General features: G+C 39.5%; 2 protein-coding genes across 2 annotated transcripts in view; one reads left to right on the top strand and one right to left on the bottom strand.

Annotated features, from left to right (window-relative positions):
* Positions 1–3,471: 3,471 nt before the first annotated feature.
* On the top strand, positions 3,472–21,703 carry LOC127365685 (ly6/PLAUR domain-containing protein 1-like). The gene is made up of 3 exons (XM_051404055.1): positions 3,472–3,679; positions 5,517–5,648; positions 18,734–21,703. Exons 1-3 carry the CDS (start codon positions 3,631–3,633, stop codon positions 18,976–18,978), a joined length of 426 nt encoding a protein of 141 aa, XP_051260015.1. The 5' UTR covers positions 3,472–3,630; the 3' UTR covers positions 18,979–21,703.
* The window catches only part of gpr39 (G protein-coupled receptor 39), a 36,733-nt gene continuing 34,336 nt past the window's right edge, over positions 21,019–23,415 (bottom strand). The window contains exon 3 of the mRNA XM_051404036.1: positions 21,019–22,193. Coding sequence (XP_051259996.1) covers positions 21,694–22,193 — 500 coding nt within the window. The 3' untranslated portion in view covers positions 21,019–21,693. The remainder of the gene's footprint in view (positions 22,194–23,415) is intronic.

Here is a 23,415-nt window from a genome sequence, read left to right as displayed (position 1 = left end):
CAAAATACTGAACCATCTTTTAATCATCTGACAGCTTCAATAGCTGCCCGTTATGTCTTTTACTTTCATACCAGCAAGGTTTCACTTTAATTATCTTCCTGGACATCTCATTTCAGAGCAAAACACTTGTTATAAATCTTCTCATTGCCCAAAATTTAATGTAAATGACCGTTAGCTAATTTAAAGTTCGACCAAAGTAGGGATTCATAACATTTAAGTGTGTCTTAATGTGTAATTATCCAAGTTCCAATTAAGCTGATTAGCACAGTAAATCACAAACAACTTCTCCGCAGCCCCTTGACGCAGCGCTGACACAGTGTTTCATCCGCTAATTAAAACAGGTTGATCACAACGACTCTGAATGAAACTATCAGAGTTTAGACAGAGGATTGAAACAGGCTCAAATCTGCCTCCCTTTGAGACCAGTAAACAATGACAAAGCATAACGTGACCCTCCTTTGCTTCAGATCAGCAGTTTGCCCTGATATTGGTTTGTTCTGCACTGAAATCCTCTTTTCTATGCAGCAGAGTGCCAGTAGGTGTATTGAGGCATATACAGTATAAATTAGTTTGAAGAGCAGGTTGATACAGTGTCGGGATCGGCACCGAGGACCACAGCTATGAAGCAGGGTTGAGAAGAAATTGTTGAGCCAAGTTTCAGCCCTATATGAAATATTAGCCCACACTGTACAGCACTGAAGAGACTAATCCATCTTTTGAATTTGTGCAGGAGTATCCAACCGGTTTTTACCCCCCCAAGTGTTGCAGACAGTGTTATTAGTTTTTGAAAAGCCTTTGAAAAGTGCCTCACTTTACAGAGCCTTATCGCCGAGCTCTTTTGTGGCGGATTTCTGTGCCGTGCTGCCACACGCTGCACCAGACAGCAGTGTGCCTCTGTGTTTACCTTGAACTTATGATGCGTTTCACTGCCTGCAATATTTTCCCCGGGCACATGTTGTTTTAAGTCTTGTTTTATGATTTTGCTCATGTAGAAGTAGCCGTTAAGAGGTCCCACGATGAAACTTTGGTTTAATCATCCTGTGTTTATTTCCATTAAGAGCTCAGGACAAAAAAACAAACTAACCTGTGAACAAGAAACTGCAGTTTGAAAGAGTTAACCTTTGTTCATCCAGGTCTGTGCATACACATCATACAGTTCAGATGTACTGACTACTGTCACTTACTTTGACTCTTGTTTTATTATTCTGGATTTAAAAGTCCAGTGTTAAACATTTAGAAGGATCTATGGTATGTTTTTATCAGATCACCTTAAAATAGGAATTGTTATGTCTGTTACCTTCGAATGAGACGTGCTTTTCAAGTTTCGCAGCTTTCGTGGTTTCTCTGACAGCCCATTCTTTATAGCAGGTCGTCAAATACAGACATGAGTGGTGTTCAGTTGGTTGCTATCTGCAACTTCAACCAATAAATGCCACTAAATCCTACACACCGGTCTTTTATACAACCCTGAAGCTAGGCAAGAACGGCAATATTGTGCAATTTAGCAAAACCCAGGATTACGTACAGTGATTACAACACATTCATTAGTTGATTTATAATAAATAGAGGAAAAAGGTTGTTTGTTCTTTTATTTATGGGCCATGGCAGTCGTTCCCAATCATGGGGATGAAAATTAATCTAAATCACTTGTTTTATACAAATTTCCTGCAGTTACTGAGTTCACTGTTTGGGTTCATTGTGCAGTTTTTAATATAATATGAAATATCCATAAAATATGTAAATTAAGCAGTCGTCAGTTTAATAAATGATAGAAACGGTGTCCCTTAATGAAAAAGATTGGGAACCACTGGGCCAACCACTGGGCCAACCACGGGCAGCGATGGTAGAAGTGTAGAGATTCTGCTGTCCTTATGTCAACAGAGCGCTCGTTCCACTGTTGTGGATCCAAGACAGCAAACAACTGTAGTTTTATTGAGCAGTAGCTGGACCCCAGTGAGGGAGTAGCAAGCCGATTGGTCTTGATGTATAATGGCCCAAGAATACACTACTTCCTGCACTAACACTGAATCTAAATATATATCGTATATTGGCTGTTGGGCTTCATTTAAAGAATGATGCTGGTGATATTCTAGATTTTCCTGCCATAAATATGTCCAACTAAAAAGTATTGTCTGTGTATCACAGCCTAATATATCTTATTCCTTTGTGCCATAGAGCTCCCAAACCTAATTAAAAACACATCAATGAGCCACACTGTTGCACTGGGTGACATTTTCCTTCATCACCGTGAACACACACACTATATTTTATTTTTACTGAATCCCACATACACCATCCTGCTGCAGCACAGAACATGTGTTAATCCGCAGCTGAAAATAGTTCCCCAATTAATGCACTGTGTGTGTATTAGCCTCTCTTAAAAATGAAGCTGTATATTTGTGACATGTATTTAAAGATGGTCTTCAGTCTGAACCAATGGGCTTACGGCCATAGACAGGGACTGGCTCTCAGTCTGCCTCTCACTACCTTTCCACATTGAAAAGCTACTAACACAGTTTTTTTTAGACAATATAGAAACATCATTGATTTCATGTGCTGCACAGAAAGTGTTTTATTAAGGGTTATCTGGTTAAATAAAGGTTTAACTGTAGAATAGTTCAATAAACATAATCAATATTAACTTCTTGTCACAATAGCATCACTGATATTGTTTTTAACTTTATCCTGTATTGTTGTGCGAGCTTGGGAGCATCTCTAAGTTTGTTTGCTCCTTCTGATTCTCATAATAAAAGTAAAATAATACTTTAATAACAAAAGGAAAGAAGGTAGATGCTGTTGTATCTTTAATAGACTTCATATACTGAGTCAAATGGGGAATAGAGATAAAAGTGAAGCACGGTAATAAAGTGATTTTCAGCACTGAGATTACTAAAACTCTGATTAGAGTCTTTGGAGGTCAAAGCATTAAATCTGTCCTGTCAGTTTATAGTCTAGTTAATGTAAATTTATGAGCTATAAATACAGCAAATAAAGATTCTGGATTTATTTGGCTTTATAGGAAAGATTTAAGGTGGTCAGAAGAGCAAAAATGAAGGCTTCTTAGCCATTTAATCAGACTGATAGCATTATTTTATAGTTATGTGTTTGGGATTTTATTTACTTTTATGATTAGTTTTTACTGTAAAGCACTTTGTAACTTTGTTCAGAAAGGTGACATAAATAAAGTTTATGTTTCATTTTATATATATTTTGACATATCTTTCAAAGGTTATTCTTTTTACTGCCTTTGGCCTCTTTTTTCCTTCTTTGTGAAACTTTATTGATCCCCGTGGTGAAATCAGTTCCTTGAAGCAGCAAATTAAATGAGATTTAACACGAAATTCCTAAATATAAAATAAAATGCCCATTATAAACAAAAAGAACAACATAGAGAATAAACCAGGTTGAACGTCCCTCGGCATCGTTGTCAAAACACTGACTTTCTGATCACGTGGTAGACATACAGTCGCGCACAAGTGTGTGCGTGCGTCAGCGGCGGATAAGAGAGGTGAAGCATCGCAGGAGGTGTCAGGCTCACCATGCCCGGCTGCCAGCTGCTCTGTCTCTGCGCCTCAGACCCGGAGAACATCCGTCTCTCATGTTTGAGCTCAGAGTGTCAGTAAGCGGACCATGCGGCTGTTCACTGTCTCAACTTTGCTCCTGTTCTTCTGCAGCTCAGGTATGGACACACACAGCTTCTCTCTCTCTCTCTCTCTCTCTCTCTCAGCACTTCACGGGATTAAAAGGCGACTTTTAGGCTTTCGTTTCACACTAAAACTTCCAAACCCGCTTATCTTTTTCCTTTTGGAGATGGAGCGCAGTGGGAGACGCAGCGCGCACCGCTTGGAGCGATCAGCGCTCATCCAACGTTGTCTTTGTTTAAAGTTGAGCAGGTTTCTCATTTTGGCTCGTCGTTTTGATGATGGAAAGATGCATGTATTTGGATGTACTTAGCGTAAAGTGTCGGGTGCCACACCTTTACTACTGACATATGACAGAATAGTCTGTTAAAGCTCGCTGGGGCACTGCGCTCCTCTGAAACGATGCAGGTAAGTTTAAAGCCTGCTGATCAACACTGCGGAGCCCAGTATGACTCCTCTTTAAACTAACTGTGAAATATCTCCCTGAATTCCGCAGTGATCTCAGTGGCACAGTCAAGAGAAGCGTTTTTCTGCTGCTTATGGAATTTATTTCTTCAGCAGTGGTGGGAGAGGAGTAAAAGTACCTGTACAACAATGTTAAAATACTCCATTACAAATGTAAGTCATGTAAAAAAAGATGTAATATTTCATTCTGAATGGGGGGGTGACTAGATGCCTTACAGTAAAGAAAATGTTTTATTTACAGTCCACCACTTAAAATATTTATCCATAACTTCCAGTATTAAGTTCATAAACAGTTGCTGCTGATAAATGCATCACTGCCCATTACAAGTCTAAGTTTTACTGATAATATAAATAGGAGGTTTGATCAGTATGTGCATAAAATCTCATCCAGCTGCCCCTTTTCAGCACAGTAAGGTGTCTTAACGAGCAGCAAATGCAACATTCACTCTCATTTCTGATGTAAGAGCCTTGATATGTTCTTGGAAGTCTCTCTTATGAAAAGGTGGACTATTTCTCTGTACTGAGAGATGCTTGGACCTGGTCACTTACAGTGACTGCACCATAAATGCTGTGCATGCTATGATTTAGCAACATTAACATCAAAAGCCAAAATGCTTTAAATGTCACTTTAGTTGGAACAAAGTAATGGGTCGAAATGGGAATTCAATATGAGCTAGAGGCATTTCTAGTGGTGCATTGAAAACTGTTTACCACTCTGAATAAATTACTACTTTGAAGGACACTCAATGAAGCAAGTTTGCCATAAACAAGTTAGTTTTACAACAGAAAGTGAAATATCAATTCGTTTAAAGCAAGACGTGATGAAATGTTGCAACATGCCGCTAAAATAAATGTACCACCAGAAACTCAAAAGCAGATAAATAATTGAGCGTGTCTGTCACATCAATTTGAAATGGTTCGAGTGCAAGAAACCAGAAGTCAGAAATTTCACCAAAATGAAACAAAATTTCACTTTGAAATGAAAACTCTCTCAATGTTTTTTTTTATTTTTTTTATTCATGCTACTAGAGAAAATAAATTGAGTATGTAAATGAAAAAGAGGATGTGTTATGGTTGATGGTGGAGGCAATGTAACCAGCTCAGATGAAAATCATATATTAGAAATTGATAGATTTAATAATTTACCGTGTGTGTGTGTGTGCAGGCTGACTTAGGTTACTTTTGGGGACACAATTCAGACTAAAGACCAACTAATTGGGGAAGGCTTGTCCAGTTGGGGACAAAATCCCTGTCCCCAACTTGGACATAGTTGAGTCAGTGGGTGAGGTTAGGGTTAGACAAAAAGTAGTTATGGTTGAGTCTCCAGGAAATGAATGAATGCAAATGAACCCAAAAGTGTGTGTGTGTGTGTGTGTGTGTGTGTGTGTGTGTGTGTGTGTGTGTTTGCAGGGCTGGCTCTGCAGATTCAGTGCTACCAGTGTGAGGAGATGACACACGACTGCTCCACACCAGAGTTCATCGTCAACTGCACAGTGAACGTGCAGGACATGTGCCAGAAGGAGGTTCTGGTGAAGGATGATGGTAAGTCACATCTCCAGGATGGTTTGTTCCTTCTCTCTACTGTTACAAATATGTTCATCCCTGCTTATTTTTTCTGTCTGGATATCTCAGAGCAGAACAGACAGATTGGCCTTAATCCAAGAACATTGGATTAGATCTTGGTGGTGATTTGAATTTTGGGATTTTTGAATTGAGGAATTTGAATCTGAAGAGTATGCACTGAATAAATATAGCTTCAAACTAAACTGATGGTGATGTTTGTATGTGTTGTACATTCACCTTTGTGAGCACATTTTTGGACAGTGAGGACATTTTGGTCGGTCCTCAGTTCTTCAAAGGTCTGTTTGAGTTTGGGTTCACACTTGGTTTTAAAGTCTTCTGCATGTTTACGTGTTTCCAGATAAGGAGGGACTTGTCACTTGATTGGCGTTTACAGCGGCCAATAGCACTGAGAGTGTGTTATGTCAGTGAGCCAGACCCAAGATTGAACACAAGCTCTGAGACCGACAGTGCCAGTGTGACATGGAAAACATGGGGCCGAGGTGGTTTTCTTGCCAGATTTGGCTCCTGGCTAACGGCACCAGAGAGCTCCATAAATGACCTTGGTACTGTAACATTATTCCCTGTTGGTCTTGGTGTTCAATCCCCATTTGGTCCGGCTGCTGAGCCCGGTTCCATAGTCCAATAATGGTAGATACAGTTAACTTTAACTACTTGTTAAAGTAGCTCACCGCTAATTAACTGCTGCTATCAGTCCATCAGGAAACTCAGTTAAAGCTGAGCAGCCAGAGGACATCAGAGGGAAAACCAGAAAATATTTTCTCCATCAAATCAGTGAATACAGTAATCAGTGAGGCATAGACTTGTATCATACATTTACAAGAATTAGGTGTAGGCTAATGGTTGGGGTTAGGGATTTAGTTGTTTAGGGTAAGAAACTGAGGAATGCATTATGTCAAGAGTCCTCACAAAGATAGAAGTACAAGGTTTTGTGTTTGTGGGCATGATTAGTTTGTATTCTGCAATCATAGCATCAGGGTGTGCATTGTATTGCTCAGGCAGTTGTATTTTCTGAATCAATGGATGTTGTCATGTTTCTCAACAAAAAGACAGCAAGGGAACTGCTGCTGTTTATATTGCTGGCATGTTTGAAGTATCTGTTAACACAAAAAATCAGCACAAAGAGGGAGAGCTCTCCAGCATACTCAGCCAGAAGACAGGCGCTCTGTTGTGAGCTGATCTAAGGCCAGCAGGGGCAGACCCTTCAGTGCTCTAGAACTATCATTAGAGGATGAAAGTCTTAGCTGTATGTCAGTATTTGAAACAGAAGTCATGGATATAAACTATTCCATTTCCTTTGGAAGAGAAAATGTATCAGCTCATACTGTGCATACAATTGCAGGTATGTGTCCTTTGTGTGTGTTCATGTCCTTACAAAAACCTAAAATTCTGTCCAGCCCAGCCAGTGAAATAGAGTAACATCACAGTTTGAGGTAATGTAGAAACAGTGTCACCACTACCGAGCTGCAGCGAGGTCATATTCTTGCTATGTTTTCAGGAATTTCTGGGATTTTAGTAACTTACGGGCATAATATTACAAGAATTTTTATACTAACATTGGACTAAATAAAATGTGAAAGGGGTTGCTTGTGGTGACTCACAGATCATTTCCAGTTCCCATCAGATCTACAGAGCTTTTTAGTGACTTTCAGCTTGTTGTTTTGGTTTTTACGGCCCCGAACTTTATTGTTGTACACTTCTCATTAACCTAATTTCTCTAAACTCACTAGACAGACAAAGTTAGCAACTAGCTGTTGAACATAGATGATTTAGCAGCAAGAATTAGATATTTTTACTTTATTTTTTTTCTTACAGCAAAACAGCTAAAAGCAATAGGGATATTGTAATTGCACTGAACTGTTTGCTAGCATGTTAGCCATAACAACTTTATATGATTATAATACGTCAGTGTTGTGTTTGCATCTTGTTATGGTGCTCCCAAGTGACCAAAAAGTCAATTAATGCAGCCTGGAATGTGACTTTAAAATTTGAAAAAAATCATAAAATATTGATAACAGAACATTTTGATCTGCTGATGGTGCTATGTGAAAAGTCAGGGGATCACCAAGGTCAGTAGGATTCATCCTCTGGGTACAATGAATGTCTGGCCAGCTGATATTGCTATTGCTTTCTTAGAGCCACAATGAATACAGGCTGATACAACTTTGGATATCAGCCGGGCTCTGGAAAGACAACCACAACCAAACTGAACAGATAGTAAAAATTCTAGAAAGTGTTTTCCAGCTCATTCTCATTTCCGGGGCATCAAACACCATCGTTCATGCCCCTGGGCATCTCACAGATGCACAAGTTCAGCATTTGTATAAGACACACATGGTATTCATCTGACTCTAGTGTAACCCACCTATGTCAGGTGACAGTTTAAATAGATGGACGGTCTGAAAAGAGAATGTGTTGGTTTGTGTTTGGATACTGAAGACACATATGAAAGTGAATTGTCCTTTGCTACTTAAGGTCAAAGAAGCAATGAGCACCTGTCCAGTCTGGCTGTGGGAAGTTAATTATCTACCTGAGGTGTTGTTTTGTTTCATATTGAGCTTCTTTGCAACTGTTCAAGACAAAAAAAAAACAGCACCATTTGTTGTGGAGTGCAGAGGCGATGTTTGAAGGCTTTACAAGGCCATGACTCCAATCCTCTGTGTGAAACATTTAGAATAGACATATGGTACAGTAATTACTTTCCTATATTTGAAAAACAACATCATTAACTGCTTATTAGCTGCTGTCTTTTACATTCATTCAGTCACATTGCTTTTGTTTAGTGCACATAAGTTCATCTTATTCGGTAAAGATCTATAACCTCTATGCATGTAGGTTGGAATAAGAAGAATCTGAAGCTTTACGTTAATAGATTTTTAAGTATGGGGTATTCAGCCTCTGCATGTGCCTTTTTTAGTAAAGAATAATGTGCCTCTGCTGTGTTTATGTGCCTATTTGCTGTAGGTTGTAAGAACTGAGACACTAAAGGTCACTCTTATGCCCGAGGTCTACTTCGTTTTCACACCCAGCAAAAATGTCTTTTCCTTCTCTCTACTGCTGATGAGCAAAAGCAATAAGCTCCTGTCTTTGGAAATGTGGTTCCCAATCCAAAAGGGCAGGCACCCGGCTCTATGGAGTCGACAGTTCTTTAATAAGAAAATTTCCGCATGAATGCTCGTGTACGTCCCAGCCTTTATCTCCCAGTGTTATCGTTATTGCTGCTCTGCATGAAAAGGAGGGCTTAGAAATTCAACTGACCGCACCTTATCGCTGTTTGAAATGCAATAGATACATTCACAAATGCACTGCCACCTCTGTGCAATGTGCTTAAGTGATAAGAATAAAAATCAGTGGGGCTGTTGGTTTCTTTCTAAGTATACTTGCCCTGTGATTGCCTCTATAAGCCTGTGACTTTGCATATAGCTCTGTAATGTAGATGTAAAGGACGTAGAACATACTGTACGTCCTTGATTGGGTTATTTTCTTTCTCCTTGCTCAAAGATTAGTCCTTCTGCATGCTGGAGGGCGTTATACAATCCATCTCCCACAACCGAGCTCTCCAGCTGTGAAATAGGCTGCCTGGAAGAACGTTGAGGTGTCGCTCAACAGTGAAAATCCTCCAAGAGTAGAGAGACACACATGCCCAACCTCCACTCAGATCATGGCTATTTTTTCAGCCGGGCAGCATAAAATAAGCCCGGCTTCCTATCCAAGCACATCTTCTATTACTATCATCATCAGTCCCCTCTGATTATGTCTGGAGAAATTACAAAAGAGTGTGCTTTTACCCCGCTGACTACCGTTCTTCTCCCACTGTCTTTAAAGGAGGGATGATTGCCACGCTCCCGCAGGCCATCTCTCATTTCAATGTCCTCTGCCCTTCTTCTTTAAATGAGGGGTAGTAAGATGTGCTGTGATGAGGGATGTGAAATTGGCCTCCCTTCAATTTCTCAGAGGTAATTTTCAAGGGACAGTAACTAAATTAATGTAATAACACACAAACACACACCAAAACAGCACGAGTTTGCTGTAATCATTTTGCAGCTTATAATGTATAATATTTTTAAGTTTACAATGGATCAAATGACGTGTGATGTGTGTATGTGTGTCATGCCACAGAGAATTATACCTCAACTCTGCAGCTCCCCTCAGCACAATGAAGAGTTTGGGCATCTTTCAGCTCATTGTTTTGTTTTTTCTAGCCCACGAATGTACTGTTTGCTTCAGTGTCACAGCTCTCCTCAACTTCATCAGAACATAGCATCAGTTATATCAGAACTGGAGAGTATTTCTTCATTGACAGGAGAGCAAAGAACAGCACTGAAGGCTTCTCTCAATGGAAAAGTTGTATTTGCTCTCCACCCGACTGGCTTTGGTAAAAGATTTGGGTTTGTTAATCTGATTGGTTGAAGTTTGCTCATGATAGACAGTGATAGAGGGTGACAAACCATCCGGCGCAGTCAGGTTAAGCAGCAACATCACCACAAGCACTGTCCCAGAATGTTATGGTAAGGAAGCAAAGGAAAAAACACAGTTAGATTGACGAATAACTGGAGATAACTCTACCTCCTTGAGCAGCAAGAGCAACGCTATCTGATAGCTTCATGATTCTATAGTGAACCAACTGCCTGCACCCCAAACACTGCCTTAAATAAATGTTTGACATCATACAGAGTATGTCACAGCTGCTGTCTGTCACTGCAATCTCTCCCAGGGTTTGTATTCACACTGAAAATGTAAAATCGTCACAGTATGCACGGTGGCAGTGCACTGAGTGGAGCATCGATTATGAGACAAACAAACGTAATGATTCCCCTCGGATTCCTCTGAAAGGCAGCTGTCACTCAAACAATAATGGTTGATGAGTCAGCGCAGCATGTGTTGCACGGGATGTTGATGAAAATTGATAAATAGCATCTTACAAGCTGAGCAGAAAATTATATTGTTTGTCGTTGTTGTGAAGTCCTCTTTTTAGATAAAGCAGATGTGAGGATGAGTAAATTGAGTGGGCCTCGAGTTTGATTTAACCGCCTGAAACTGCTGCGTCTTATCTCTAAATAGACATTGAACCAATGCCCTCAATACAGCAAAGACGCCCCAGAAACCTAACACTGAAATTGTTCAATCGCTTACATGAGTTGACTACCAACAATAATATTTTTGACATAACCAAATGCTTGATAAGAAGAAGTCAGGAGCAGAAGAGAGGTTAAGTTTTAATGGGAACGTTCCACCCATCTGATTCGTGTTCTCGTGAATACCCAGTGAACTCACAATTCAAGAAGGCAGGGAAACTTGAATGAGGGTTTTTTTAAAGGATGCAGAGGGTTAGATTGCAACTATTTGAATACAGCTCAGCCTTCCAAGTCCGTAGGAGAAACTATGGTGGCCACAAAACACACGAAAGACCCATCTAGAGCTAGTGTTGTCTGTTCTGGGCTGCTGTAGAAACATGACAATTCAACATGGCGGCCTTAATAGAAGAGGACTATCACCACCACCGTGATTCTTATTTTCAGGTGATTATACACGAATGAAAACATACCTATGAATATTATATTGCATATACTAGATCCTCCTCAATGTTACAAGCTAGATCTTTAACTACAACATCACAGCAGGTGATCCAATTGATCTGAACTTGCACCTCAGCCCGATCCATTCCCGACTTGCTGTTCTACTCATACTTACCACCGTAGACCGGATGCTCACTTTTGTGGATGTTGTTTATCTGGAGTTGTCAACTGCCAAAATTAAATGGGGCTTGTGAGACTAGTTTATACAATTGGCGCTCTGCAGCCAATTCTCTAAAATGTATTATTCAGCACATTCTTATCACACTTATAATGATCCAAACCTCCAAAAGACTTCTCTGCATCTTATTAGCACCACGTTGTCCAAACATTTTTTACTGATTAGCACTAAAAACTGCATTATGGCATTGTCAGCTGTCGTAAACTACAAAAATATATCTGTACTCTAACATTTAAATCTATAATAAGACTAAATAGAAACATAACCTTAGCTTAGCCCACTATTCAAAATATACATTAATTTTTGGTTAAATTTAGGTACATTTATTTGATCTTTTAATGTTATTTAAGTCTTACATAGTTCAAAGATGGTAATAGCAGACTGATGCACAGTCACTCTGCCGGTTCCAATTATGTTAGACTTTGTTCCAGCTGGTACAAAACTGCTGGTCACTCTGCTCCTCATGTTAAACAGTCAGAGAGGATGAAGACGAGGGGCAGGCTGCACACTCGTGTCTTCCCGACTTCATGGCTTATCTAAATTAGCTTTTGCTATTCACAAAAGTTAATTTACTGTATCAGGTGAAAAGGAAATGAGAATGTGTTTAGTCACAGTAGTTTGCATTTATTTGGTTAAATTGAGTGACTGTGCATGGCTGCTGAAGTTTGTTTGATTTTGTGATTTGGATTGCTGTGTTTATGTAAAGGAGTGTTTCAAAAATCTTCACTCAACCGTGTAATTTATTCCAAGTTGAAAAGCTTTGTTTCACAGACTTTTTATAAAGTTTTAAATCTGTTGCACCTGTAACCACAATCAGCAGTGATGTCACAATGTACCGACCACACCCTGAGTACACTCCTACATCACTGCGGCAGCAAGCGGTTTAGATTTTAATTGAATATTCTAATTAACGTGCTGTTTTATTTGCTAATTAATTTCTTTTTTGCAGACAAACCGTCTATCACAGGCAAACTTCAACCAATCAGATTAATTAACTTTATAACGTAGTCGAACTTTTAGCGAAGCCAGTGCGAAGAAGAGAGAAAACAACGTTTTTTTTTAAAGTACTTCTCTCCAGTTCTGATACAACTGATGCTAGCAGCATCTACATTAATTGTTTTTTTAAAGCAAACAGTCACTACACACACATCCAGCGTTAAACCACCTGTAGCTCTCGGTAGTTTCTTAAAGGATGCTGATTGGTCCAATACCACTGAGGTTTAACCTAACCCTATAGCTGAAGCCCGGTAAGATGGATTCTCCCGTGATTTCCCAAGTCCAGCTGCCTTTCAAGGTTAATTGTTAGCTCCAGTGGAGTTGGTCAGACATGTATTTAGAATAAAGCTGCAGTCACATTTGTGTTAAACTTTAGTTCATTTTACACAAATTAAGAGCCGTTGACCAAGATACAGCCGTCCTAACAGTGCTGACCTTCGAACAAATGGAGAGCCGGAAAATCCGAAAGTGAATAAACAAATTATAACTCACCAAAACTTCTCTTTGTTAAGTCTTTACACTGTTCCAAAAATCCTTAATTCACCATGTTCTCCATCTTTACATAGCCAAAAGTTGTTTGCTGCTATTTTAATGTTTTGAATATCATCAATATAACCTTGGGTTGTACTCCAGTAACTTCCTCCATTCCCTTTATGGGTTTGTGTAATGTAATTGTGCTGTGGCAGTTACAAATCAATGCATTCGCAAGTGCTCTGAAGTTCATAACTTTTATTTCTTGATTGATGAAATTCATATTTCTATCACTAAAAATACCTGCTATTAATTTATAGTGTCCCCACTGACCATTTATCTGGATGACATCTTTATGTGGACTCATATACAAACTGCCATCTAATTTCACTGCTTAGTCAAATTTGATTTAGATGGATAATGAACTCCACAGAGCAGACTGATACATGTCTAACATACTGTTAGATACATGTCTAACAGTTGATTTTTGTTCTTGTGTCAAAGGCAGTCACTGTTAGGAATGTTGCTTTATTTAAAAGTTGAACAAATTATGTTTTCTACTGTCTTTTAAACTGGTATAAATAAACTATTTTTTAACAATTAGGAACATAATGCTTGTGTCAGCACTATTCTGAGCTTTTATCAAAACCACAGAAGTCCAGCGAGTGTCAATGATTGCTTGATTTATTCGGTTAAAATCTAATTTAGAGGAGCAATCAAAGGTTCTCGAGACATTTGGACATATTGGACTGCTCACTCTATTTTGTGCAGCCGACCATGATGATTCTCATTAGACTAAAGTGTGCAAGTTCTCTCAGCGCTGGAAACTTGATAAGAAATTTCGCCCTTTTCCCCATAAATTAACTCAACAGCATAATTTAGATTGAAGTGCTGAATCTCAGAATTCCCACGCACAAATGAAATTAAATCGCCCTCAAGCGCTTCAAACATTATAAAGTGAGTGTTTCCCCTGTTGTGCTGTCTCAGATTCATTATGATGATATTTGCTCAATAAATGTGGTAGAGCACTGCGTCTATTCTCAATGTTCATAATAGACACATATGGAATTTAATCACCATGTATCAGAGTGTATGATGTTTGTGTGTATTTGTCCTGAATTTAAATTAGAACAGCTCCACCTTGCAATGTATCTCAAAGTAATTAATCATATATTAGACAATTATAATGTAATAATTATTGAGTTGTAAAAGAACCTTCTGTGACCTGTAATAGACTTTTTTTTTTCAAAACGTTAACCTTTCCATTAATTAGGATGTCGGAAAAACCTGCAATAACTAAAATAAATATGCTGCAATGTTGTATGAGTGTGTTCTCCTCAGTTGGTATGAAGTGCTCCAACAGCAGCGGGGTGAGGTGTTGCCTGAGCTCCTTCTCACAGTTCTAGCATTGTATTTAAAGTGCTGCACTGTCTTGACACATGAATCTGCCGCGACAGCTACAGTCTATCTGTGGCTGTGCTGTGAAAGTTTCACATTGGTGGTACAGTGTTATTTTTAGTGTATATCCTTTGGAGGAGGGGGACATTATAATCAGAATTTAGGGATGCACAATATGGATTTATTTTCAACCAGTATAATATCCAGTAATTACCAGATTTTTATGGCCGATACCAATAAGATAACTGAAGATTTTGCATTTTTGTGTTTTAAAAAGAAGTTCATAACCTGTAGTTTTTACACACCTGAGGGTGAGAAAGGCTGAGATGTAGTGAGCAAAGATTGATGATTTAATGTGTCATAGCTCTGTTCTAACCAAATCTAACTGACATCACTATTGTTAACACAACAATAAATGAACAACAGTTCTGAATCTTCTAATGTTTTTCTTGTAAAGTTCATCATAAAACTTCAAACACATTTGGGCTGTCATAGAACATAAAGTCTATCAATCATTTTGCATAGGAATACCAAATAAATTATTATAACTATTATCAACTGATAAAAGAAATACGATTAATTTCCTATTACAGGACGATAATTTATGTGTCCCGATAATTATCGAGCATCCCTATTCAAATTAAAAGTAAACTATCAGAGATCAATTACTTTACAACAAATTTTAAAGAATTGAACATAATTTTAAAATCTTGTTTAAGAGGTACTCCACTCTTAAAACGTGTTGAGCTGTAAAATAATTTAATGACTGTTATGTGATGAAATACAAATTCTGGTGTTAATATTGACATCCATACCGGAGTTATGAAAACACGTCATCTACTGTTTTAAATCACTGTGAACCCGAGCTGCTCCCTTTCAAATGTATCCTGATCGAGATGCATCATTCACAGGAGTTTATGCTAGTTTTTGTAAACCCTCTACTTAGTATTTTTCTATTTTGGCACAATGGTTTGGACTTGTGCTTTAGAAGCTGTAGAAGCGCCCGGACATTATTTCCCCTGATGATGATCACTCTGGTCGGTGTTGAGGCCACACCCCTAAAGTCACTGTCCTTTGCTAGTCTCTGATGCATTTTTAAAATTTGCTGAGAGGGAGCAGAACTGAGGGGAGCAGAACTGAGGGGTGTAGTTGCATTTTAAATGGTCAGATGTAGCATTGGATGAATATGTAATATAGCATCAGTTGATATGTCAGAGACAGTTTGTGTGCACTTAAAACATTTGAACATTTTGCACAAAACACACTAACATAATAACCTGAGAAAGTCTGGGGGAAAAAAAGTAAAGTCCAATTACTCAAAAACTATGAAAGGTAGAAAACTTCTGAAGCTGAACTATATACGCTGAACTAATATGATAAAACACAAGGAGTGGTGACTGGTTTAAAGTTTAAAAGTTTTAAATTAAGTTTCTAGTTGAAAGTATTAATGACTTTGAAGAAGTTGAAAATGTGTGTGCATCGCTGAGGGTGAGCACACTAATAAATAGCCCATGTGATTGGTAAGTGATTGTTTGAGGGGAGAAAAGCCATCAAATCTGTATTCTCTGTCAGTGACACTTCCCACTTTTACTACACCTCATTTTCCACTGACTGCCCGTGTTATCGGCTCTCGCTATTTTCCAATTATGCCTTGAGATAAAAACCAACAGATTATGCAGCCATTTACGATCTGGATTTTCTTACTTTGAGTTATTTCACATATTTGTCCCATGGGTTTCCTCTTGAATTGAATATCATCGACCTTTTAAAGGTTTGAGTGGAAGTGTCTGCTGTCCTTTAAGACAGCTAAAATGAGAGATATAAACACAGTGTGAGTCAGGTTTTAATCTCCAGGCTTTGCAACATTTCACACTGTGTTTCCTCTGGATTACTCAACACCTTCTGGGACCTCCACTGATATTTGCAGTATGTAAGACATGGGAGGATGCACAAATTAAATGAACATGCAGTTCTTAGGGTGTATCTGCTGCACTTGGGTGGAGAGAGGAGTAACACGTTACAAAAGGTTATTGGAAGTTCATGTGCTCATATCTAAATTTCTTTGAAGTGAAATGTTAAGTCCTCACTCTCACAAACAACTTTGACATGTTCCAACAAGATTTTAAAAAGGTAAATAAATGCTTTATATAGTGCAAAATAAAATAAAAAAAGAAATTCTGTCACTTGAACTGGTCACAGCTGAGGGTCTCCTCTTTAATTCTTCGGCTCCCTAACCAAACTTCATTGTGATGAGGATTATAGCTGGTGGAGATAAGTCAAGACGGATGCTTTTCAGAGGAGCTTTGAAAAATTAAATGCACTCACTGGAAATGTCTCTAAATATAGTTTTTGGAGTGTTTGGGGATTTTCACCAAAATGCACAGAACCCTCACTTTCATGTGTGCACAGATTTACTGTAAATAGGACAGAGCTCGGTTGGTGTCAGGGGAAAACTTTCAATCATTAAATTTTTATTCACAAAAACTAAGCCCCGAGGTGTTGGAGCTCTTCATGGGCACAGATGGCTGCACAATACATGATCTAAAAAGGTTTACAAATGAATGTGTAAGGATCAACTCAGGAACTGATTGGAAATTGATAGATAGCTATAGTGGTTGCTGATAACTCTGAATCAAGCATGATATGCTTGAGACAGACTGCAAGATACTGAGTTAATAAAGTGTCTGAAGGGAATGCAAATAAGTCTAACCACTAGAAACCATGAAGCCCAGAATATAAACTCCTGAGGCTAATCTTTTGTATCTCCAGTCATAAAACGCATCAGCTCATTACCAACAACTGTACAACGTTTGGAACGGGCGTCCCTGCAGGGATGATGATGCCTGCTTCTGTCAGGATCAGATTATTGGATTATTATCAGAGTTGTAAGAGTGCTCATAGGTTACACCACTTCTGTGTTTTATTTTGAAGGACGTCATTGTGCGGGAAAAGGAAAACAGACATAAGTGTATCTTGACATGATATAATAGACCTTTTTCACTAGGGCTGCCCCCAACTAAAGAGTTTCCTCGTCGCCAATATTCAATAGTCGACTAGTTGTTGCATAATTATAATATTAATTTAACTATTTAAATATACATTTTTAATATAAATATACATAACAGCGGCCAGTTAAATGGTAACACGTAAAAGCAGTAAGGAATGTGAATTGTAAATCTGAACTTTGGGGAGAAAGGAGGCAATTAACAATTTTTGTGGGGGAGAAGCAGTTAGACTATAAGGGGCAGCCCTATTTTTCACAGCAGCCATTTTGTCATGAAATAATAGGGTAAGCACAGGTGTTACCACTGACACTTGTTAAGGTTCTGTTCACCTGCTGCTCACCACCTCCACCACCAACTGCAATCATTAATGTTATTTCACCTGTGCCTTCTGTGCAGTAACATGTCAAAATGTCAGCTGTGAAAAATAAAAAAAAGGTGCACTACCATCTTCGTAGGTGCCTGGTGTCTTGTGGGAGCTGTTGTCCTAATCAAATGTCTTTAGAGAATTTAAACTCCTTTCTAAGCTTCTGTTAAACTACTGCTACAATTAAAATGCTGGATTTTAAAACAGTTTTCCCTGTTAAATTGAGAACAACATGGATATGATGCAGGTGTTATTCTTATATTCGATTCCCTTACATGTATTTTTACGTTACATTATTTATGCCTGTGAGTACACATCGTGTGCTATAACAGAGTAAAACACTGGAAGGTCCAATGTTGTGACAGTTCATATGGGGAGAAACCTGCTACCTGTGCAGCTGACAGCTATGTATTTTAGGTTAGCAGTTCTGCTGCTGGTTGATTGACTGCTGGCGTCTCTCACACTGCTACCTCAGTATTTCCCATGCTGCAGTTTCTCTGGCTTGTAGCCGTCTAATGTATTTCTCTGCTAGAGTATTTTGTTCTCCTTCAGCCCGTCTTTGAAAGCGCTTCTAAGTGCCACTCTCACTCCCATTGAGAAGTCATTGTGAGGTCCATGCTGGAACTACTAAAACTCACTGTGCTGCTAGTTGTCATTGCAGGCTCTACTGGGATAATGGTTATCTTTAAAGGTCCTTTGGATATGTATATAAACAGTGTTAAGAAGTCACACCCACTGAGCGCAATGGATAAAAAGCAAGAAAGGCTGCAGTTTTCCTCATTCATGGACTATTACACTGGACACTGACAGTGACAATTTTATGCAAATCTTATAGACGGAGGACACAAAGTGTTGTGACGGCAAAATGAGCATTAGTCCATTTATACACAGATGTTGAGATGTTTCCCTTTAAGTTGGTTTCCCCTTGATGAAAGAATAGATCCTATTTATTTTTAATTACTCGCCCCAATCTCATTGTTTCTGTCTTTGTTCCCTCTCTCACACTCCCTAATCCTCTAATTATGAGACTAATGCGTCCATTTCTGTGCTTACTTCAGGGATACACTACCGCAAGTCCTGCGCCTCGTCAGGAGCCTGTCTCATCGCTTCTTCTGGCTACCAGCAGTTCTGCACCGGCAAACTCAACTCGGTGTGCATCACCTGCTGTAACACACCACTGTGTAATGGACCACGCCAGAAGAAACGACCCCAACCGTCGGCTGCCATTACTCTGACCACGCCGCAGCTCCCCTCCCTGTTTTCTCTCTACATCCTCCTCCTACTGTCCTCCACCCTGTGCTGACAGACCTTCACACTGAGTTACGATGTGTATTGAAACTACTGACAGTGGAGACAACATGAACTGGAACTGTAATAACTGAGACAGTGACGAATTCATAAATGTATTATTCTTTAAGGCGTGTGAAAGCTTTGTACAATATTTGTTCTCTTGACTCCCTGGCTTTCTGTCGCAGCTTGCCTTCAAACCCCCCCCCCACACACACACACCACTGGGAACATCTTATCGTCACATGTGTCATGTCACAAACATGATCATGATGCAGCTTCAAGGGGAGCTGGGAAAGGTGAGGTGGAGGACAGTGCCGTGGATGAAACAGCTTCTGGCTATTTCGTTGGGCAGCAGGTGGCTCGCTCTCATCTGTCTTATTTACTCACACTACAAGGTCAAAATGAGACAGGAAAGATAGTAAGTTCAGATCCATCATTTATTTTTTGAGCCCAAGCTCTCCAGAATAAATAACTCTGGTTTATTCTAAATCAATACTGTTACCTGGAACAATCATTTTGCTGTATTTCTGAACTGAAAAAGACAATGTTATTGACAATGGTATTGTTAAAAGGAGTCTGGGGAGAAAAGTGCAGTCAGGAAAAAAGGTATTGGATCAAGAAAGATATATGTGCCACTGATAATATTAAAGACAGCTATACAGCCCTAAAGCCTTTCACAGGTACAATATCATTGTATCACAGGGACAGCCAATGACACACAGTGGAAGCCATTAAAAAGTTAAGCTTTTATCCTGAAACTTTCCTCCACTATTTCTATAATTGCTGTCTGCTCACAAAAAAAAGTAGAGCATGTTGAAATACACAAACCTGTTTCAGACTAACCGATCTTCATTGTATCTCTGATGACTAAAGTTAGCATTGAGGTGGAACAGCAGCAGTGCAGCGTGTGGACTGCGCCAACGAGTTTCACCAACAGTCACTGTAGAAAGAGACTTTATGGCTCTGAAAGCAGTTCTAAAGTTATCCTTTGAGTAATGCTACTTACCTATGATCAGGGAGTATGTTGTATGGTATAGCATCGGTATGCGTATGTTGACAGAGATTATATCAGAGCAAAATATATTATGACAAAGTAATGTGAGGAGCTAAACTTTCAAGAAGTTGGTGATGTCTATAAAAATGTGATATTCAGTTGCTTTAAGAGTTCTTAGTTTGGAGGTTTGACCTGAATCTTAAAAATTCCCTGTGGAGTTTACTTACAGAAATGTTAAACGTCTGAGTTATTCACAAAACAGCATTGTAGGTGCCCTTGAAGTCTAACATACAGATTGAATTATTTTTTTCTTCCTTATAAAACTTTTGCAAAAGATTTTGTTTTTTAGATTTTGGGACCCGCATTGCTTACATCCATGTTTACACCAGCTAGCAGTCCTCTTCTCCCCTATCTTTGCTCATGCATTGCTAAGCTTTTTGTGGCTTTAGTGCCACCTGCTGTCAGTGAGTGGAACAGCATGAAGCCGAGAGACGCCATATAGCTTGTATGTCAGGGATAAATATTAGCAGAACTGAATACCTACTATACGTTTAAGTGACAGCGCCCTCTAGCAGCTGTAATGAGTAAACAAGGAAGTCTGGGTACGTTTTGACGTACAAAACATCTGACTGACTGAGATCGACTGTTGTTCCCCATTTTAAGAAATGTTGGTTTCTTTCAACCATGATCGTGATCATTTCTAACCTTAACTACATGTTTATTACTGTAACCACGTCGAAAAAGATCCACAATGTACCCCAACCTTAACAGAGTGTTTATTTTTAATCAAAAACATGATATTTTCTGTCTAAACCAACCAAACCGTAACCATAGTGCTGTCACATCATGAAACTGATTTATTTTTATAACAGTGATTTGGAACAGTTTTGAAAGGCGCTGACAAATGATGGGATGTGTCAGAAAAGAAAATGCGTCTATGTGTCATTACATAGACCACAGGGCATGAACAACCGATGTCTGATTTAGAGAACTTATTCATTATTCAGTCATATTGTCCCTCAGTCAAGTGTCTAACACACGAACTCTCCGACAACAAGAGGCAGCACACGACTAATACTTTATTTGATATGTCAGTTAACATCAACCTCTTGTACATGGGAACATTTACGTCATCTGGAAATCTGATTAGTTATTCACTCGAGGCACAGATAAAGACAGAAGATCTGAAACTACAAAGTTATTTGAGGGCGTTTGTGATGCTTATACAGTTACCATTCCTTTTTGTAATTAATGTCCTTTTGGGCCAGTGCATGTCAAATGACCTGTTGTTCCAACTGAGGCCGCCACTCCAAAATCGCCTTCCGGCTCAGTGCTGTTGTACTACACATATGCCGTTCTGCCCTCTGCAGAACTAAAGCACAAGAAGTAGATTAAAACAGTGCTCCGTAGCACTGCTAGTGGTCAAATACTCCACTGGGTACCTTTAACTTTAACTCAAGCTGTGGGGTCTTCATGCTTAACTGAACATTTGAGCTTTGTGTAATAATTTTCTGACTTGACAATTCATATTCCATTAAATGTCTCTTTTGGGGAGTCCCATCAAACTTGCTATTGTGCCAAATTTTCAGCTGAGCTTGATCTGTCAGTGAAATTTCTGACCTACTTTGTACTGTGTTTTCTGTGTATAAGGAATATCTCTGTATTTGTTTCTGATGGCACAGCACAAGCATCCTTGGTATGTTTTCACTGTGTTGCATTAAATTGTACAGCACATTATACTTCAGTCTCTGATTGTACACCTGTTTTTCTTTTGAGATTTGAATCCGACTCTTCAGTCAGGCTGAGAGACATTTGAGTATCAGAAGCTATTCCAGAGTCACTTTGCTGAAAGGTTGTAAAGGATGGAGGGGTTTTCTCTTGTGCAATGGTGGATTGGTTAGCCTTGTTGCGACGCAATGACCTAATCAGTAGCGGCTGGAAGGACCGCGCAGAGGCGGCGTGGGAGTTACGCACGGTCCGCTTGTTGATGTGTTCGATGGTGAGGTGGCACCGCAGCACCTGGACAAAAACATCCCTGAACTGTCGGGAGGACAGGTTGTAGAGGAACGGGTTGAGGACAGAGCTGAGGTAAAAGAAGGTGTCGGCCACAGGGTGGAGAGTGGCGTAGGTCCGGAAGAAGGAAATAGTCCAGTGTGACTTGGGCACGGCAGCAGTCATAAGACGACGAATCTGGTTGGGAAGCCAGAACACCATCAAGGATCCCACAATGAGACCTGAGGAAAAGTCAGAAACAAAGTCAGAATCACAAAAAAAAGACCAAGATACCACTCTCACGTCTGCACACTAAATATAAAGTTAGAGCAGGAGATAGTTAGCTTCTGAAGACTGGAAGCAGAGAAACAACTAGCTTAGCTCTGTCTAACAAAACACACCTACGAAGAACTGACCGAATAACAGGTAATATCCCATTTGTTTAATTTGTACAAAAACAGCAAGTTGTTCCAGGGTGGGTTCTGTGCCAGACTATTTCTTGCCTGGTGCAGTGACTTCCTGGAGTTGTCACCAAGAGGTTAAAGCCTTTCAACCAGAAGACCGGGGTTTGCATGAAGATAGATGAAGTATACATTGGGTTATTTAAGTTACAAGAAACAACACACTTTTATTGGAGGGTTACAGTTGTGCTCTAGTTGTCTCTCAAAAAACAACTCAGCAAGCAGGTAGAAGTCATGACACATGATGGTGACATTGACCTCTATATTCAGTACTTTACAATGCGAGTCCAGTTTACCTGTTTGCTTTCTCACCTGCAGCCTAGTTAATGTTTTGCAAGTCAGTGTGAACTCAACCTGTGGGAGAAGAGCTGATAGGGCTGATAGTAATGATCTTTGCACAAACATTGCACAGTACTGCTTCTGTCACATCATCTGATATCAGAAAGGTGCCAAAGTCTGTTTGGCTTTGAACATCATCGATTATCACTTCCTACACCGGGCCATCAGTTGACCAAAGTGTTTTCTCCCCCCCAGATTAATTTAATTTAATCTTTAATAGGGTGCTGTATGAACTCCCCGCAACTCTAAACCTTCTGCATAATGACACCCATTTGTACTTGAAGTCTTGACGCCAGTTTCCTCCAGACTGTTCTCTTCTATCACCAAACTGTCAGAGCCCAGTGAAGCACACAGCATCCCTCTTTCCCTTTAGAGGGAAGTAGACAGGCTGATTTAAATGGACATGATTGAAATCAGGCTCATCACACCCAATCCATTCCTAGTGTACTGCAGGGGCTCCAAACAAGTGCTTTCATGTGTACCTTGGAGTACGATTTGCATGTTTACCACTAATTCACAAAAATGAAACCAAGTGCGTTGACCTCCAGGACACAGGACGGCGTCTCTGACTTATCTCATCTGTCATGTCTGAGTCATGTGCTGACTCTTTGGAAGGACTAACACAAACTCATTCTCTAATCTGGTGTTTTTCCGTTTCTCCTGC

The sequence above is a fragment of the Dicentrarchus labrax genome, unplaced genomic scaffold (genome assembly GCF_905237075.1).
Source record: "Dicentrarchus labrax unplaced genomic scaffold, dlabrax2021, whole genome shotgun sequence".
Taxonomy (NCBI): domain Eukaryota; kingdom Metazoa; phylum Chordata; class Actinopteri; family Moronidae; genus Dicentrarchus; species Dicentrarchus labrax.
The sequence above is the reverse complement of the archived record's forward strand: the minus strand, read 5'-3'. Positions and strand labels throughout refer to the sequence as shown.

Coding starts and splice junctions, on each gene's coding strand:
- LOC127365685 (XM_051404055.1), top strand. CDS start 3,631: ATGCGGCTGTTCACTGTCTCAACTTTGCTCCTGTTCTTCTGCAGCTCA. Junction 3,680..5,516: donor CCTGTTCTTCTGCAGCTCAG/GTATGGACACAC, acceptor GTGTGTTTGCAG/GGCTGGCTCTGCAGATTCAG. Junction 5,649..18,733: donor GGTTCTGGTGAAGGATGATG/GTAAGTCACATC, acceptor TGCTTACTTCAG/GGATACACTACCGCAAGTCC.